The sequence below is a fragment of the Oryx dammah genome, unplaced genomic scaffold (assembly GCF_014754425.2).
Source record: "Oryx dammah isolate SB20612 unplaced genomic scaffold, SCBI_Odam_1.1 HiC_scaffold_13, whole genome shotgun sequence".
In the NCBI taxonomy this organism is placed as follows: Eukaryota; Metazoa; Chordata; class Mammalia; order Artiodactyla; family Bovidae; genus Oryx; species Oryx dammah.
Genome location: NW_024070197.1, coordinates 13,960,151 through 13,978,633, shown reverse-complemented (window position 1 = coordinate 13,978,633; position 18,483 = coordinate 13,960,151). Strand labels below are relative to the sequence as shown.

The 18,483-nt window shown below is 43.5% G+C and overlaps 1 protein-coding gene across 1 annotated transcript; it reads left to right on the top strand.

Annotated features, from left to right (window-relative positions):
* Window positions 1-4,761: 4,761 nt before the first annotated feature.
* LYPD4 (LY6/PLAUR domain containing 4) lies at window positions 4,762-6,405 on the top strand. The gene is made up of 4 exons (XM_040252824.1): window positions 4,762-4,828; window positions 5,032-5,175; window positions 5,638-5,961; window positions 6,203-6,405. The coding sequence occupies exons 1-4, from the start codon at window positions 4,762-4,764 to the stop codon at window positions 6,403-6,405; spliced, it is 738 nt and encodes a 245-aa protein (XP_040108758.1).
* The last annotated feature ends 12,078 nt before the right edge of the window (window positions 6,406-18,483 follow it).

Below are 18,483 nucleotides of genomic sequence, written 5' to 3'. Positions count from 1 at the left end.
AAACTGAAGTTGAACAGTTCTATGAAGACCTACAAGAGCTTTTAAAACTAACACCAAAAAAAGATGTCCTTTTCATTATAGGGGACTGGAATGCAAATGTAGGAAGTCAAGAAACACCTGGAGTAACAGGCAAATTTGGCCTTGGAGTACAGAATGAAGCAGGGCAAAGGCTAATAGCATTTTGCCAAGAGAACGCATTGGTCATAGCAAACACCCTCTTCCAACAATACAAGAGAAGACTCTACACATGGACATCACCAGATGGTCAACACCGAAATCAGATTGACTATATTCTTTCCAGCCAACAATGGAGAAGCTCTATACAGTCAACAAAAACAAGACTGGGAGCTGACTGTGGCTCAGATCATGAACTCCTTATTGCCAAATTCAGACTTAAATTGAAGAAAGTAGGGAAAACCACTAGACCATTCAGGTATGACCTAAATCAAATCCCTTATGATTATACAGTGGAAGTGAGAAATAGATTTAAGGGACTAGATCTGATAGAGTGCCTGATGAACTATGGATGGAGGTTCGTGGCATTGTACAGGAGACAGAGATCAAGACCATCCCCATGGAAAAGAAATGCAAAAAAGCAAAATGGCTGTCTGAGGAGGCCTTACAAATAGCTGTGAAAAGAAGAGAAGCGAAAAGCAAAGGAGAAAAGGAAAGATATTCCCATTTGAATGCAGAGTTCCAAAGAATAGCAAGAAGAGATAAGAAAGCCTTCCTTAGCGATCAATGCAAAGAAATAGAGGAAAACAACAGAATGGGAAAAACTAGAGATCTCTTCAAGAAAATTAGAGATACCATGGGAATATTTCATGCAAAGATGGGCTTGATAAAGGACCGAAATGGTATGGACCTAACAGAAGCAGAAGATATTAAAAAGAGGTGGCAAGAATACACAGAAGAACTCTACAAAAAAGATCTTCGGGACTTCCCTGGTGGCCCAGAGGCTAAGACTCTGAGCTCCTAATGTAGGGGGCCTGGGTTTGATCCCTGGTCAGGGAACCAGATCCCACATGCTACAACTAAGACCCCATGTAGCCAAATAAATAAATATATATTAAAAAAAAAGATCTTCATGACCCAGATAATCATGATGGTGTGATCACTCACCTAGAGCCAGACATCCTGGAATGTGAAGTCAAGTGGGCCTTAGAAAGCATCACTACGAACAAAGCTAGTGGAGGTGATGGAATTCCAGTTAAGCTATTTCAAATCCTGAAAGATGATGCTGTGACAGTGCTGCACTCAATATGCCAGCAAATTTGGAAAACTCAGCAGTGGCCACAGGACTGGAAAAGGTCAGTTTTCATTCCAATCCCAAAGAAAGGCAATGCCAAAGAATGATCAAACTACCGCACAATTGCACTCATCTCACACCCTAGTAAAGTAATGCTCAAAATTGTCCAAGCCAGGCTTCAGCAATACGTGAACCGTGAACTCCCTGATGTTCAAGCTGGTTTTAGAAAAGGCAGAGGAACCAAAGATCAAATTGCCAACATCCGCTGGATCATGGAAAAAGCAAGAGAGTTCCAGAAAAACATCTATTTCTGCTTTATTGACTATACCAAAGCCTTTGACTGTGTGGATCACAATAAACTGTGGAAAATTCTGAAAGAGATGGGAATACCAGACCACCTAACCGGCCTTTTGAGAAATCTGTATGCAGGTCAGGAAGCAACAGTTAGAACTGGACATGGAACAACAGACTGGTTCCAAATAGGAAAAGGAGTACGTCAAGGCTGTATATTGTCACCCTGCTTATTTAACTTATATGCAGAGTACATCACGAGAAACGCTGGACTGGAAGAAACACAAGCTGGAATCAAGATTGCCAGGAGAAATATCAATAACCTCAGATATGCAGATGACACCACCCTTATGGCACAAAGTGAAGAGGAACTAAAAAGCCTCTTGATGAAAGTGAAAGAGGAGAGCGAAAAAGTTGGCTTAAAGCTCAACATTCAGAAAATGAAGATCATGGCATCCGGTCCCATCACTTCATGGGAAATAGATGGGGAAACAGGGTCAGACTTTATTTTTGGGGGCTCCAAAATCACTGCAGATGGTGACTGCAACCATGAAATTAAGACGCTTACTCCTTGGAAGAAAAGTTATGACAAACCTAGATAGCATATTCAAAAGCAGAGACATTACTTTGCCAACTAAGGTCCGTCTAGTCAAGGTTATGGTTTTTCCTGTGGTCATGTATGGATGTGACAGTTGGACTGTGAAGAAGGCTGAGCGCCGAAGAATTGATGTGTTTGAACTGTGGTGTTGGAGAAGACTCTTGAGAGTCCCTTGGACTGCAAGGAGATCCAACCAATCCACTCTGAAGGAGATCAACCCTGGGATTTCTTTTGGAAGGAATGATGCTAAAGCTGAAACTCCAGTACTTTGGCTACCTCATGCGGAGAGTTGACTCATTGGAAAAGACTCTGATGCTGGGAGGCATTAGGGGCAGGAGGAGAAAGGGACGACCGTGGATGAGATGGCTGGATGGCATCATGGACTCAATGGACATGAGTCTGAGCAAACTCCGGGAGATGGTGATGAACAGGGAGGCCTGGCGTGCTGCGATTCATGGGGTCGCAAAGAGTTGGACACGACTGAGCGACTGGATTGAACTGAACTGAAAACTAATTTGGCTAAGTATTGCCAGACTTCTTACGATGAATGATACTTTGGGCTTGAGACACTGATCAGAACCCTTGGCGCCTCCATTCTTCAGGGTCCAGAAGAGGATCCTATCCCTGGCCACAACTACCCCATGAGCATCAATGCACAAGGGCCTCTCCAGCCCCATAGTTCTACTAACATTCATATTTTTCCAGCTTTCTGATCTCTTGTCAGTCTGGTAGATGCTCATTTGAATACACTGAATTTCTATGATTATTGTTGAGCACGAGTGTTTCTTCATGTGCTTATTAGCCTTTCTGGTTTGCTTTTCTGAGAACTGAGAATTGCCTCTTCATATACTTGGCCTATTTCCCTACTGAAATTTCTCTCTTATCAATTTGCCTGAAATCTTTGTCCAGTCTTATTGGTTTAAGACTTTGCATACACTCTTCTTATGACCATTTTGGCATTTCATATTATTCTAGAAATTTATCCACTTATGAAATGGATAAATTTCAAATTTGTAAGTGTAGACTTGTTTTTTAAATATATATTTTAAGAAAATTATTTTTGGCTGCATTGGGTCTTTGTTGCAACATGAGGGTTCTTCATTTTGTGGCTTCTCTCTAGTTGTAGTGCTTGGGCACTAGAGTGCATGGGCTCAGTAGCTCTGTGGCATGTGGGGTCTTAGTTCCCTAGCCAGAGATCAAACCTTTGGACCATTGGACCAATGGACCATTGGACCATTCGTCCAACCATTGGACCACAAGGGAAGTCCCAAATGTGGAGTTGTTAATGACAGTTTTATTATTCTTAGAACGTATGATGTCTTTCAGTTCCTATTTTTCATTCTGCATTTTATTTGCATCTTCTGTTTTATTTTTTCTTGAGTAGGTTTGCTGGAGGATTATCTTAGTAATATTGTCAAAGAATGAATGTTAGTTTTTTGTAAATAGTTTTTTTGTAATCAATTTCATTGATTTCTGGTCATCGTTTTTATTCCTTTCTGGGGAGGTTGCTTTGTTGTCTCTTGTATAACTTCTTGAGTTAATTCATAAGCATATTTTATAATCCTTATTGTTTCTTGATAAATGTACTTAAATTATAAATTTACTTCTAAATATTGATTTAGAAATCATTGTCCAATTAAAAAAAACTTTGATTTTGAAATGAGTATTAGCTCACAAGAAGTTGCAAAAATTGTGTATAGAATCCGTAAAACCCTTCTTCTGGTTCCCCATAGGGACATTCTGTATGACTGTAGTAAATGAGCAGGAAATTAACATTGGTACAGTACTCTTGGGGCTTCTCTCGTTGCTCAGTGGTAAACAATCCTGCCACAATGCAGGAGATATGGATTCGATCCCTGGGTTGGGAAGATCCACTGGAGAAGGAAATGGCAACCTCCGGTATTCTTGCCCGAGAAATCCCATGGACTCCTCCCCCAGAGGATCCTGGGAGGGCTACAGTCCATCAGTTTAGTTCAGTTCAGTCAGTCACTCGGTCGGGTTGGACTCTTTGCGACCCCATGGACTGCAGCACACCAGGCTTCCCTGTCCATCTATAGTTCACAGAGTTGCAAAAGAATCTGACACGACTGAGTGACTGAACAACAACAACAACACTTTTAACTAAATTACAGACCTTATTCAGTTTTCATCAGGTTTTACATGCACCTGTGTGTGTGTGTGTGACATGTAGCATGTTTGCTATTATTCAGTACTAAATACTTTCTCATTTCTTTTTTTAAGTCAGGGGTTACTTAGTAATACATCAGTTGACTTTCACACATTTGTTGTTCTGATCTCATTGTTCTCTGATGGAGAACAGTCTGTATAAATAGTGATCCTTTGAATAAGCCAGCTTTCTCTGCTCAGCACCATTTCCAACAGCAGAAACTAAGCGGGAGAGTGAGAGTCAGGATTTGAGAAGCTCATGGAGTGGGTTCAGGTTAGGCTGGAGGAAAGACCATGGAGATGAAGACCTGTGTCCCTGAAGGTCTCAGGGAGCCTATGTCACAGGAACTGATAATCAACTTTCTGCTTCAGAAACAGTGATCTAGAGACCAACAAGAACGGAGTTTGAGACCTAGATTGAAATTGGTTCCAGAATCCAGGACCCAAACACAGGACCATGGGATCCCAGCATCTCAGCCCCATGCAACTGCTTTGTCTCCTGGGGGCCATTTCCTCTCTGCCTTGTATGTCCTGTGGGGCTGGATGCTTTGGGACCCTCTTGGCTGGGGAGGATGGGGGCCTGGATTCCTGCCACTGGGGGAGGGAAACCTGACTATCTGGGTCCCTTGGGGGACAAGATCTGTGGAGGCTGAGCTCTTGATTGGCAGCTCAAGGGTTGAGAAAGCAATGTGAGGAGCAGTTGACCAGATAAAGATTCTCTCTTTAGGGACTGAAGCTCTTCTGTGCTATGAAGCGACATCTTCACTCTTCAGAGCTGTAGGTCTCCATAGGTGGCAATGGTTTCTGTTGAGGAGCATGGTGTGTAAACTGAATGAGGGCTGTGAGGAGACGCTGGTGTTCATCGAGGCAGGTGGGCGGGGGTGACTTTGCTATATTGTTTTGGCTTGCTCTTCTGACCTGTACCTCCCTTTCCAGCACCCAGGGACTCTGGACTTCAGTTCCAGATATTTATCCCATCGTATCTTTGGGAACAACTTCCAGACACCAGCAGGAGAGGGGCAGGACACAGCTGGTTGTGCTGTGGGCTGGATAAGAGGGCAGAATGGAGGTGGGAGAGAAGACAAGTTTGGGACATACGGGAGAGAAGAGCAGAGGGGCTCCTCCTGTGGAGAGAGGGGTGAGGAGAGGCAGATAAAACCTGGGAGATCTGAGCAGCGAGTGGACAGTAGGGGAGACGCAAAGCTGGTGGTGAGGCAGAGTGAGCAGCAAGGGCAGGGTGGGGTGGGGTGGGGTGGGGTGTGGTGGGGGTGGGAGGTTGGACTGGGTGTGGCCAACGACACTGATCAGAGCTCTCCAATCTTCTGCTCCGCAGGGGCCAGAAAGGGAATCCTGGGTTTTAAAGGCTGCAGCCCAGCCTCATCTTACCCCCCGCAAGTCTCCTACCTGGTTCCGCCACCTGGATTGTCCATCGCCTCCTATAGCCGGGTCTGCCGGACCTATCTCTGCAATAACCTCACCAACATGGATGCTATATTGCACCTCAAGGCCAGGACTCCCAAGACTTTAACATCTTCCCACAGTTGCCCAACTTGTGTGGGCGAGCACTCTAAGAGCTGCCTCCCAAATTTTGTCTCCAGTGAGTCTTGCCCCAGAGATGCTACTAAGTGTTACAGTTCCACAGTGAAATTCCAGGCAGGTGAGACTTTCTCAGATGCCTGCTCCATGCCTGCTGCCTCTCTATCCCTGAGAGAGGCGGGTGGGGCTTGGAGAGGTGCTGGGGGTCGTGGCACAGAATTCCAAGGGGAACAGGGGAAGGTGCCTGATTCCGGGTCTTTGAGGGGCGAGCAGGTGTCCTGGTTGGTGAGGTGTGTCTGGAAGGAGGGGCAGGGCACTTGCTTTTTGAAAGTGTCCCTGACTGACCCCTCTCTTCCTTGCAGGGTTTCTCAATACCACCTTCCTCCTCATGGGCTGTGCTCGTGAACATACCAGTGTTTTAGCCCATTTTCACCATATTGGGAGCATCAGAGTGACTGAGGTCATCAACATCGTAGAGAAGGCCCTGTTTACTGGTGCAGGGACCCCTTGTCGGAGTCCTTTTTGGGGCATCCTCTTAGGCCTCCTGTTTGCCTTCAAGGGCTGAGGATCTAGCTGGACCAGACCAACACCCCTCCCTTTTCACAGAGCCAAATAAAGTTACAGAGTTGTATTTCTGCCTTGTCTTGTGGGCCATGAGGGTTGTGGGGTTGTGAGAGAGCTGAAGAGGGGTGGCAGGCAGAGGGGAGGGACAGGCAATGTGCAGTGCTCGCTGTGAATTGTGCTCCGGGAGGAGGATCATTGGGAAAGTGACAGAATCATGGCCAGCGTGCTGGAGGAACCCTAACACTCCCCTTTTCCTCCTGGGAGCATTAGTTCTAGCTTGGGTTCAGCCATTGACTTTGAGATCCTGGCCAAATCTCCTCCATTTTCTGGGCCTCCATTTCCTCCCCTTTAAAATTAAGGCTTGGGACCTCCCTGGCCGTCCAATGGCTGAGACACTGTGTTCACAATGCAGAGGCCTGGCTTTGATTCCTGATTGGGGAACTGGATCCCACATGCCGCAACTAAGAGTTCACATGTTGCTACTGAAGATCCCACAAGCCGCAACGAAAATTGAGGATCTCACATGCTGCAACTAAAACCGGTGCAGCCGGATCAGTATTTAAAACGAAGGCCTTGCAGGGAAACCATAGGGATTATGGATTCAATTTCAGTAAAGTTTAAAACCACATATTTAATGATAAAGGGCCTTGGACTTAAGATGGCCAAGGACTTCCTGGTGGTCCAGTGGCTAAGACCCTGTGCTCCCAAAGCAGGGCCTGGGTTCAACCCTTGGTCAGGGAACTAGATCCCACAGGCCACAACTAAGGCCTGATGCAGCCAAAAAGATATTTTTTAAAAAGGAAATGTCATTTTTAAAAAAGGGACTTCCCTGGTCCAGTGGTTAAGAATCCACCTAGCAATGCAGGGGACATGGGTTCAATCCCTGGTGGGGGAACTAAGATTCCCACAGGCCAGGAAGCAACTAAGCCCACATGCCGCAACTATTGCCCGTGAGCTCTGGAGCTTGTGTGCCACAACTAAGACTGGAGGGTGCGTGCTGCTAAGTTGCTTCAGTCGTGTTCAGCGCTGGACACATGGACTGTAGCCTGCCAGGCTCGCTGTCCATGGGATTCCCCAGGCAAGGACACTGGAGTGGATTGCCGTTTCCTTCTCCAGGGGATCTTCCTGATTCAGGGATAGAATTCACGTCTCCTGCACTGGCAGCTGGCAGATTCTTTACCACTGAGCCATAGGGGAAGCCACTCAGTGGCTCTTTACCACTGAGCCATCACTGATGCAACGGACATGAACTTGGGCAAACTTTGGGAGATGGTGAGGGGCAGAGAGGTCTGGCATGCAGCAGTCCATGAGGTCACAAAGAGTCAGACGTGACTGGGCAACCGAACAACAAGACCAGGGAAGACCTGAGGCAGCCAAATAAATATATATTTAAATATTAAAAAGAGATAGACATAGCATGGATATCAATTTATTATAAAGAGAATTTTAAGAGTTTCATTTTTCTGATATTAAAAGTGACAATAAAGACTTGTTTCCATTAAAGACAATAAAATGAAGACTTTATGAATTCAAACTTCAGCTTTCAGGGTGATTTTTAAATGCAATCTATTTGGTATGTGTCAGATATTACGTTAGTGTCTGCTAGGATTTCTTTTTTCTTTTGATGCAAAAAATTTATTAAAATGGACTTGTATACAAAGGGTGTGTGGGACATGGGTGAGATATGTTTTGAGCCAGCTAAACTCATGCTGCAAGGTCACTTTTTTTCCAGTTTTAGTGAGATGTAATTGACAAAATTGCAATATATTTAAAGTGTACAACATGAAGATTTGATATACATATATATCGTAAAAGGACTCCTACCATTGTATTAACTAACACATTTATTTATCACCTTACATATGTACCTTTTTTTCTTTTTCTGGTGAGAACACAAGTTCTACTCTCTTGTGTGGTACATGCTAAGTTGCTTCAGTGGTGTCCAAGTCTTTGCAATTCTATGGACCATAGCCTGCCAGGTTCCTCTGTCTATGGGATTCTCCAGGCAAGAATACTGGAGTGGGTGACTAGACAGACCTTTGTTGGCAAAGTAATGTCTCTGCTTTTTAATATGCTGTCTAGGTTGGACACTTGCTCTTTGAAGGAGCAAGTGTCTTTTAATTTCTTGGCTGCAGTCACCATCTGCAGTGATTTTGGAGCCCCCCAAAAATAAAGTCTGTCACTGTTTCCATTGTTTCCCCATCTATTTGCCATGAAGTGATGGGACCAGATGCCATGATCTTAGTTTTTTGAATGTTGAGTTTTAAGCCAACTTTTTCACTGTCCTCTTTCACTTTCACTGAGAGACTTTTTAGTTCTTCTTTGCTTTCTGCCATAAGGGTGGTGTCATCTGTGTATCTGAGGTTACTGATATTTCTCCTGGAAATCTTGATGCCAGCTTGTGCTTCATCCAGCCCAGCATTTTACATGATATACTCTGCATATAAGTTAAATAAGCAGGGTGAAAATATACAATCTTGACATACTCCTTTCCTGATTTGGAACCAGTCTGTTGTTCCATGTCGGGTTCTAAATATTGCTTCTTGACCTGCGTACAGATTTCTCAGGAGGGAGGTAAGGTGGTCTGGTATTCCCATCTCTTTAAGAATTTTCCAGTTTGTTGTGATCCACACAGTCAAAGACTTTGGCATTAAGCATTTTCTGTGCCTTACCTCATTCATTCTTAGTACAATACTATGAAGAAGATATTGTCACTTCTGGGTTTCCATTTTGCAGTGGAAGAAATAGGTTTAACTACCTGAGGCCTCAAATCCTACCTCTGTTAATGACTTGGAGAAGTGAGATCTGAAGTGCCAGCCACTGACCTCAGAAGTTGGACTGTCATGAGGACCTTGATTACTCTGAACAAGTTTTGGAAGGGTGGTTGGGGAGCCAAAGGAGGTCATGGGAAGTGAGTCAGGTCTGAATGGAGACCAGAGAGAGCCTGTGGCAAGAGGCTGCGAGGTGAAGTTTATCACTGGGCTTCTCCTCGTCTGTACTTCTGACCGGCTGAGCTAGTAGATCATTTTAGAGGGCTGAGCCAGGGTGTGGGTGGGCCAAGGCATATGTGTCTATATTCCCTCTCTCTTTTAAAAAATGACTTTATTTTTGGCTGTGCTGGGTCTTTGTTGCTGCCCGGGATTTCTCTAGTTGTGGTGTGCAGGGGCTACTCTCTTGTTGCAGAGCATGGGCTTTAGGGTTTGCAGGCTTCTGGTGTTGCAGCAAGCAGCCTCAGCAGTTGCAGCTCCTGGGCTCTAGAGCACAGGCTCAGTAGTTGTGGCTCACGGGCTTGGCTGCTCTGTGGCATGTGAGATCTTCCTGGACCAGGGACTGAACCTGTGTCTCCTGCACTGGCAGGCGGATTCTTTACCACTGGGCCACCAGGGAAACCCCCATAGATTCTCTGATTTCATTAGGCCAAATGGCTTGAGAACACCCATAACCTTCAAAGGGGACTGGTGAGTCAAAAGCATGGCATCTTTAGGTGGATGGGAGGCCAATCACGATGTGAGAGATGGGACATGTTTACCGTGTACAGAAGATTATATGTAACAAGACGACTGGCTATGGAGTGCGATTTAATGAACCCCACAAACATATCACTCAACCTAAGAAATAGGCTATCAAGAGGAACTTGCATCTTACCTGTATAGGGCTTCCTATCGTGTCTCTTTGCCTTCTCTCATGAAGTAACCACCACCCTACATTTTACTTGTCTTGGGTTTTTATATACTTTGATCATATATGCATAATATATATTTATTTAAAAATATTTATTTAATTTTTAGCTGCACTGGGTCTTCGTTGCTGTGTGAGGGCTTTCTCTAGTTGCCACAAGCAGGAGCTACTCTCTAATTGCGGTGTGCAAGCTTCTCATTGCAGCGGCTTCTCTTGTTGCGGAGCATGGGCTGTAGGGTGCTGAGGCTCAGTAGTTGTGGCCCACAGGCACTAGAGCATGGGCACAGCCTTAGCTGCCCGGTAGTATGCGGAATATTCTCAGACCACGGATTGAACCTATGTCTCCTGCATTGGCAGATGGATTTTTAACCACTGGAGCACCAAGGAAGTTCAAGAATAATATATTTAAACAACAAATGTTGTTAGAATTGTTTCCTTTTGTAAAATAGTTTATTATCTGTAGTTTTCTGGAACTTTAAATAATGCATATATCTAATATTCATCCATGTTCCAGTGTGTGGTTTTGTTCCTGCATTTTCACTGATGTATTGTCTCCTGTTGTGCTATTTGTATCACAATATAATTCTTGTCAATTATGCTTGGATTTCCCCTCTCCCCACCCTCCCAGTTTTGGGACACTTATTGGTGCTATGAATGTTCTTGTACACGTCCCCTAGTGCTTATGTGTAAGACTTTCTCCCAGGTGTACAACCAGATATGGAAATACTGGGCTGTAGGTTTGTTTGGCTTTGGAAAATAATGCCAAATTGTTTTCCAAAGTGTTTGTAACAATTATACATTACTGGTAGACAGTAAAGAATTCTTGTTCATCCACATGACCTCCAGCTTTTCCAACTTTAAAACTTTTGCCAATCTGGTGGATGTAAAATGGCATCTCACTGTGGTCTGAATTTATATCTCCCTGATTACTAAGCTGTTATTGTTCAGATGGACTGCAGCACGCCAGGCTTCCCGGTCCCTCACTGTCTCCCCGAGTTTGCTCAAATTCATGCCCATTGAGTCGGTGATACCACCCAACCATCTCATCCTCTGTCATCCCCTTCTCCTCCTGCCCTCAATCTTTCCCCGCCTCAGGGTCTTTTCCAATGACTTGGCTCTTCACATCAGGTGGCCAAAGTATCAGAGCTTCAGCTTTAGCATCAGTCCTTCCAGTGAATATTCAGGGCTAATTTCCTTTAGGACTGACTGGTTTGGTCTCCTTGCTGTCTAAGGTACTCTCAAGTAGGTTGAACATTTTTTTCAGATGTGTATTGCCTGTGCTTCATCTGTAAAACGCCTATTTATTTTATTTTTATTTTTTGGATTCTTTTTCTATACGATCGTTTAACTTTTTCTTCTGGATACATAGGATTTCCTTAGCTATGCATATATCTTATGCACTAATTCTTTGTCAGTCAGATGATTTGTCTTTATATCTTATGGTCTCTTTTGAAGAAAAGGATTTTAATGTTGAACTTATCAACCTTCCAGTTTTATGGTGATCCTTTTTGTGCTTTGATTAAGAGATCCTTCTTGGTGATTCCCCAGTGGTCCATTGGTTAGGACTCAGTGCTTTCACTGCCAGGACCCGGGTTCAATCCCTGGTCAGGGAACTAAGATCCTGTAAGACACAGAGTGGGACACCACCCCTCCCCCCAAAAAAATTAAAACAAAAATAAAGGCTGCATGCTTAGTATGACAGTAAGCCCCTTGACAGTCTGATTCCATTCTTGTTTCAGACTGTCTTCCACAATAAGACACACTGTGTCTTATTAACTATCTCATTATGGAATAACATTTTAAAAAAAGAGAGATTCTTATTTATCCCAGAATCCAAAAAATGCTCTCCTTTGTTTCCTCCAGAAAAGTAACTTTGGGATTTTTGAATTTATGTTCTTATTTAGAATTGATTTTTGTGTGTCTTTAAGATATTTTCATTTTTTCATATAGACAATTAATTGCCCAGCTCCTTTTATTGAATAATTCCTTCTTTCCCCATTTATCTGCAATGGCATCTTGGTTGTATTTCAAAGTTTCATATTTGTGTGAGTCTATTTCTGGAATTCCCATCTTCCCATAGATCAATTTATCTACTTTTGTGCCAACAGTTCACTATATTTATTTTTATAGCTTTTTAATAAGTCGTTTTACCTGATAAGGCAAGTCATTCCCCCTTCTCACTTGTTCTTCATCTTCAGGAGAACCTTGGTTATTCTTGGACTTTTTGCACTTCCGTGTAAATTTGGACCAACTTGTCAAGTTCCAAGGAATTCTTGTTGGGATTTTGGTTGGAATTTCATTGACTAACTGCTAATTTAGGGGAGAGTCTATATCTTTACGAAGCTGAACCCTTCTATCCATGAACATGGGACATCTCTTTATTTAGGTCTTCCTTAATATTTTTCAGGGAAGCTTAAAATTTTTTGCATTAGGATCTTGCACATCTTTTGTTGATTTATTCCAAAATAATCTATAGTGTTCATTGTTATAAATGATGTCATTTAAAAGTTACATTTTCTATTTGTTTCTAATGTGGAAATGCAATAAATTTTTGTACAGTTTACTGATCTTAAAGATAGACATTTTGCTAGACTATATTATTATTTCTAATAATTTGTTTACAGGGTTTTGGGGAGAGCTTTCTGTGTAGATAAAAAGCATCTGTGGATAATGACAGTCGATCTGTGCTGGGTGGGACATCCCAGTACAGCTGTGACGGCACTGGGCACTCTTGGGTTGTTCTTGACTTTCAGTGCAATACTGCCATTTTTCTAGAAAACAATGTTGCTGTGTCTTGTTTGCTTGCTTTTTTGAAGGGGATAGATTAAAAAAATTTTTTTCCCAGCCTTTTTGAGATATAGGGCACATCATGCTCAGTTGCTCAGTCATGGCCGACTCTTTGCAACCCCATGGACTGTAACCCGCCAGGCTCCTCTGTCCATGGGATTCACCAGGCAAGAATTCTGGAGTGGGTTGCCATTTCCTCCTCCAGGGGATCTTCCCAGACCAGGGATGGAAGCTGCGTCTCTTGCATCTCCTGCATTGGAAGGCGGATTCTTTACCACTGAGCCACCAGGGAAGCCCCATATAATGGAGGTGCAACACTTACTTAGGTTGCACACTGTGGTGATCTGAAACACAAGTGTATTGCAAAATGATTGCTACCATAGCATTAGCTAACACGTCTATCTCACCACATACTTACCATTTCTTGTTTGTGGTGAGACCATTTAAAGTCTACTCTCTTAGCACTTTCAAGTATACAAAACAGTTTTATTAACTATAATCAGCGTGCTGTACATAAGATTCCTAGAACCTGTTTATTTTACCACTGGAAGTTTGTACTCTTTGAGCAACATTTCCTCATTTCCCCTACCCCTCAACTTCTGGTAATTACCATCCTACTTTCTGTTTCTATGCATTGGCTTTTTTTTTTTTTTTGGTACTCCACATGTAAGTGATATCATATAGCATGGGTCCCCCAAACTCTGAGATCTAATGCCTGATGCTGAGGTGGAGTTGATGTAATAATAGAAATAACATGCACAAAAGATGTAATGTGTTTGAATCATTCTGAAATGATCCCCTAGCCCCCATCTGTGGAAAAATTGTCTTCCATGAAACCAGTCCCTGATGCTAAAGAAGGTTGGGGCCACTGTCATATAGTGTGTATCTTTGCCTGTCTGACTTATTTCAGTTAGCATGCTGCTACTGCTAAGTCACTTCAGTCGTGTCCGACTGTGCGACCCCATAGACGGCAGCCCACCAGGCTCCGCTGTCCCTGGGATTCTCCAGGCAAGAACACTGGAGTGGGTTGCCATTTCCTTCTCCAAGGCTTGAAAGTGAAAAGTGAAAGTGAAGTCGCTCAGTCGTGTCTGACTCTTGGCGACCCCATGGACTGCAGCCCACCAGGCTCCTCCGTCCATGGGATTTTCCAGGCAAGAGGACTGGAGTGGGGTGCCATTGCCTTCTCCATAGTCACTTCAGTCGTGTCCGACTCTGTGCGACCCCATAGATGGCAGCCCACCAGGCTCCACCGTCCCTGGGATTCTCCAGGCAAGAAGACTGGAATGGGTTGCCATAATGCCATCAAAGTCCATCAACCTTTTTTTTGTGTTCTTGCAAATGGCAAGCTTTCTTTCGTTTGCATAGCTGAATGATATTTCACCTTTCTGTCTCACATCCTCTTTCTAACTTTATCCAGTCATCCACTGATGGACACAGCTTGTTTCCAAGTCTTGGCTATTGTGAATAATACTGCAAAAAACATGAGAAGATAGATGTTGTTAGGTATTCTTAATCGGATTAAGGAGCTTCCCTTGCGTTCCTAGTGCAACAGTTTACAAATATAAGGTGATGGCAGATATTATCAAATTATTTTTCTATATCTGTTGAGATAATCAAGATTTTCCCTTTGATATTAATATGGCACACAATGTAGATTTTTTAAAACTTAAAAAACTGATGCATTACATGCAAAGACACATACAAATCATAAGTGTATTGCTTAATAACTTCTAAAAAATTTGACACACCCATGTATCTAGCAGTTAGATCAGGAAACAAAACATTGCTTGCACCCTAGAAGCTCCTGCACACTTCCATTTACAGATTTATAATGCTAAATAACCTCTACTTTTCTGGGGCCAACAAAACTTAGTCATGGTGTGTCATCTGTTTTCACATACTGCTGGATTTGGTTTGCTAAAACCTTGTTTAGGATTTTTGCCTCTCTGTTCATAAGTGTGACTGGCCTGACATTCTCCTTTTGGTTCTGGTTTTAATCTCAGAATGAGTTGGGAACTGCATCTCTTTTTTTTATTCTGTGGAAGAATTTGATGTGTGAACAGAGTCCCAGCGCTTTTGGGGTCAATGATAAAAAGATGTAACTTTTGTACCATTGAAATTCCAGAAGCAGAGGAGAAGAAAACAGGGACTGAAAAAAATGAAACAATAATGGCTCACGAAGCTGAGTGAACGCAAAGCAGGACCAGTCTAAACAAATTCACACTCAGATACAGGGTAAACTCGTGAGAACTGATGCCAAAGGAAAACTATCTTTACAACCTAGAGGGGTGGGTTGGGGAGGCAGGTGAGAGGGAGGACCAGAGGGAGGGGACATAGGGATACCTATGGCTGATTCATGGCAGAAACCAATACAATACAGTAAAGCAATTATCCTTGAATTTTAAAAAATCCAGAGAAACAACCCATTTCTTATTCAGGATTTTTTCTTTTTTTTCTTTTTTTTTGGCCATGAGGCGTGGGGGGTCTTAGTTCCCTGACCAGGGATTGAAACCCTGCCCCTTGCAGTGGAAACTCAGACTCTTAACCACTGGACCACCAGGGAAATCCCAGAAACTCTAATTTAAATGACAGTAGATTTTGTACCTGAAAATATGGAAAGAAGTGGTGTATTTTTCAAGTGCTGAAAGGAAAGAACTGTCAACTAAGAATTCTACATCCGGCAAATTTATTCTTTGGGAATGAAAGGAGAATCAGGAAATACTCTGATGAAGGAAAACTATGAGGATTTGCTGCTAACTGACCTTTCAAAGACTGGCCAGAGAGAAGAATGTTCAGTTCATCCTCTTTCATTGCTTAGGCTTGGTATCATATCTAAACTCTAACCAAATGTAAAATAAAATAAAAATAATAAATAAAAATAAAGTAAATCCAACAGAGTATGTTCTCTGACAGTAATACAGTCACGGTAGAAATCAGAGATAGAAAGACAACACGAAAATCTCTGAAACATATAGAAAATAAATAACATATTTCTGAGTAATCTATGGCCAGAGATGAAACCTCAAAGGAAATTAAAAAAAAAAAAGAATTGACTTAAATACTGAATTAAAAAACCTCCAACCATTTGTAGAATGCAGCTTATGTAATGCTGAGAAGGGTACTTATGCAACAAAATGCTTATATTAGCAAACAGGAAACACCACCTAAATTAATAATCTAAGATTCTATGACAAGAAACTAGAAAAATGACAGCAAAAAGAATCCAACTCAAAGCAGAAGAAAGAATTATAAAAATAAGAGCACCTGTGATCCTTACACTAGGTTCTGTGAATGGATGGCTTGGACCAGAGCCATTGGGAAGGGCAGGGCTGAGTCTGGAGGGTCAGATTTAGTTTTGTGAGTGTGAGGTGGATGGGAACAAGGAGATGGGATGACTGTGAGGGTCCCAGTCTTTTCTCTTCATCTGAGGGTTGTGGCAGATGGAACAGTTCTTTGGTGTTCTGCCCTGGGAAATATGTCTTCATGCTCCACTGTTCCCTCAGGAAAAATGTTTGCTCTGCTGGGAAGGACACCCGGCACAGGGCTCTCAGCCTGGAGGAGCTGGGAAAGTAGCCTAGAGCTCTGCTCAGCCTGCTGTCTGGGGAGCTCAGCTGGGGCTCAGGGAACAGAAGGCTGTGCTCAGGTGGTGCTCCAGGCTGGGTGATGGATGGGTGTGTTTCCAAGGTCAGGCACCAAGGTTCAGAAGGTTAATCATGAACTATTCTCTTAATGTAGGCAAGACAGTTGCCTGACTCTCAGGGGTGGGAAGATTCCCTGAGATGCCAGAGTCAAGTTCTCAGCCTCCCCAGGGCCATACTGTGGGTGCAGGGGTCAGCAGCATTGTGGCAAGTTGTAAAAGATGTGCCAATAAGTACTGTCCAGACATGCGCAAAATGTTCACGACTTATAAACTGGAGCAAAGCAGACTATCCCTTAACTGTTCTGCCTCGTTGCATCTTTCTCATAGAAAGAATAGAAATGGGCTGGATTTCCAGTCGTTCCTTTTCATTGGGTCCTTTCTGTGCAGCCCCTGGGATGAGCACAGTGAAGACCCTGTCCATGGTGCTGACCAACACTGGCTACCCAAAGGAGTTGCATCTGCTTTCTTTACATTCTTAACACAGCGTTCTAACAAGAAAGAGGTGGAGAGGGCTTCAGGGAGTGTTGACTGGCTTCTGTTCCATGGCTAAAGGACAGTGAGGGTGCTGTGCACATCAAATCAGGAACTAACCCCACAGTCAGGAAAACCAATTCCAGATTGCCCACGAGTAGTGGTTTTGTAGCTCAGTCGGTAAAGAATCTCCCTGCAAGGCAGGAGACCCAGGTTTGATTCCTGGGTTGGGAAGACCCCCTGGAGAAGGAAATGGCAACCTGTTCTAGTATTCTTGCCTGGAGAATCCCATGGACAGAGGAGCCTGGTAGGTTCCCAGTCCATGGGGTCGCAAGAGTCAGACACAACTTATTGACTAAACCACGATGAGGAGTTTGCAGTGAGAGAAGATGATGACCACAACTTTGAGAGATGTGATAGAGAGAACAATGGCCCCTCAAAGTTGACCACATATTTTTTAAAATTTTATTTATTTGGCTGCATTGAGTCTTAGTTGCGACATGCAGTATCTTTTGTTGCAGTGCACGGACTCTCTAGTTGTGGTGTGTGGGTTCAGTAGTTGAGGCATGCAGGCTTAGGTGGCTTAAGCGGGATCTTAAGTTTCCCAAGCAGGGATTGAACCCATGTCCTTTGCATTGCAAGGCAGATTCTAAATCAACTGGACCACCAGGGAAGTCCCTGTCCACATCTTAATACCCAGAATCTCTGCAGATGTCCCAAGATAAAGGGAATTTGTAAATTAAGGATCATGTGATTAGGAGATTATGGTGAGTTATCTGATTGGGCCCAACATAATCACAAGGGTGGTCCTTATAAAGAAACAGGAAGGCAGGAGAGGCAGAGCCAGAGAAAGACATGTGATGATGGAAGCAGAGCATGACTTTAAGATACTCCACTGCTGACTTTTGAAGATGGAGGAAGGGGCCACAAGCCAAGGAAAACAGGTAGCCTTTCACAGCTTAGAAAGGCAAGGAAACAAACTCTCTCCTAGACCATCCAGAAAGAAAAAAGCTGTGTTGACATTTTGATTTGTGTTGTTTTATACCACAGATAAAGTTGTGATAAGTTGCTACAGCAGCAATAGGAAACAACAAGAGGTGTCTGCCACCTTCTCTAACCCAACATTTTGTGCATACGAGATAAGGAGTATCTTAGAGCCAAATCATGATGTGAAACTTAGCAGGTTTTGTAACTGTCTCTTATCTCATAACAAAGAACACTCAGGCAATGGCCAAACATCCTCCTGAACTCTGGGCTCTGTGCCTTAGTGCACAGACCACTTTTGTTTGGGTGAATGTGGGTAAACTGACCCATGTGAACTTGCCTGGGAAGATCACCCTTCCCAGGTGACCTCAGTTCTTCAGGTGTGTGGAGGGGGCTGCAGATGAGGCCCAGGTGGGAGGAGGCCCGTGGGCCACATCAAGGAGGAGACAGTTTGTCCCACTGCTGTGGAACCTGGGTGAGTTTAGGTGGGAGGAGCCCATGTGCACAAAAAGAGCAAAC

What these genes read in the sequence shown, in the direction of transcription:
- LYPD4 (XM_040252824.1), top strand. Translation starts at nt 4,762, where the DNA reads ATGGGATCCCAGCATCTCAGCCCCATGCAACTGCTTTGTCTCCTGGGG. An exon ending in GCTGGTGTTCATCGAGGCAG is followed by an intron (nt 5,176 to 5,637) that starts GTGGGCGGGGGT and finishes TCTGCTCCGCAG; the next exon opens with GGGCCAGAAAGGGAATCCTG. An exon ending in CACAGTGAAATTCCAGGCAG is followed by an intron (nt 5,962 to 6,202) that starts GTGAGACTTTCT and finishes TCTTCCTTGCAG; the next exon opens with GGTTTCTCAATACCACCTTC.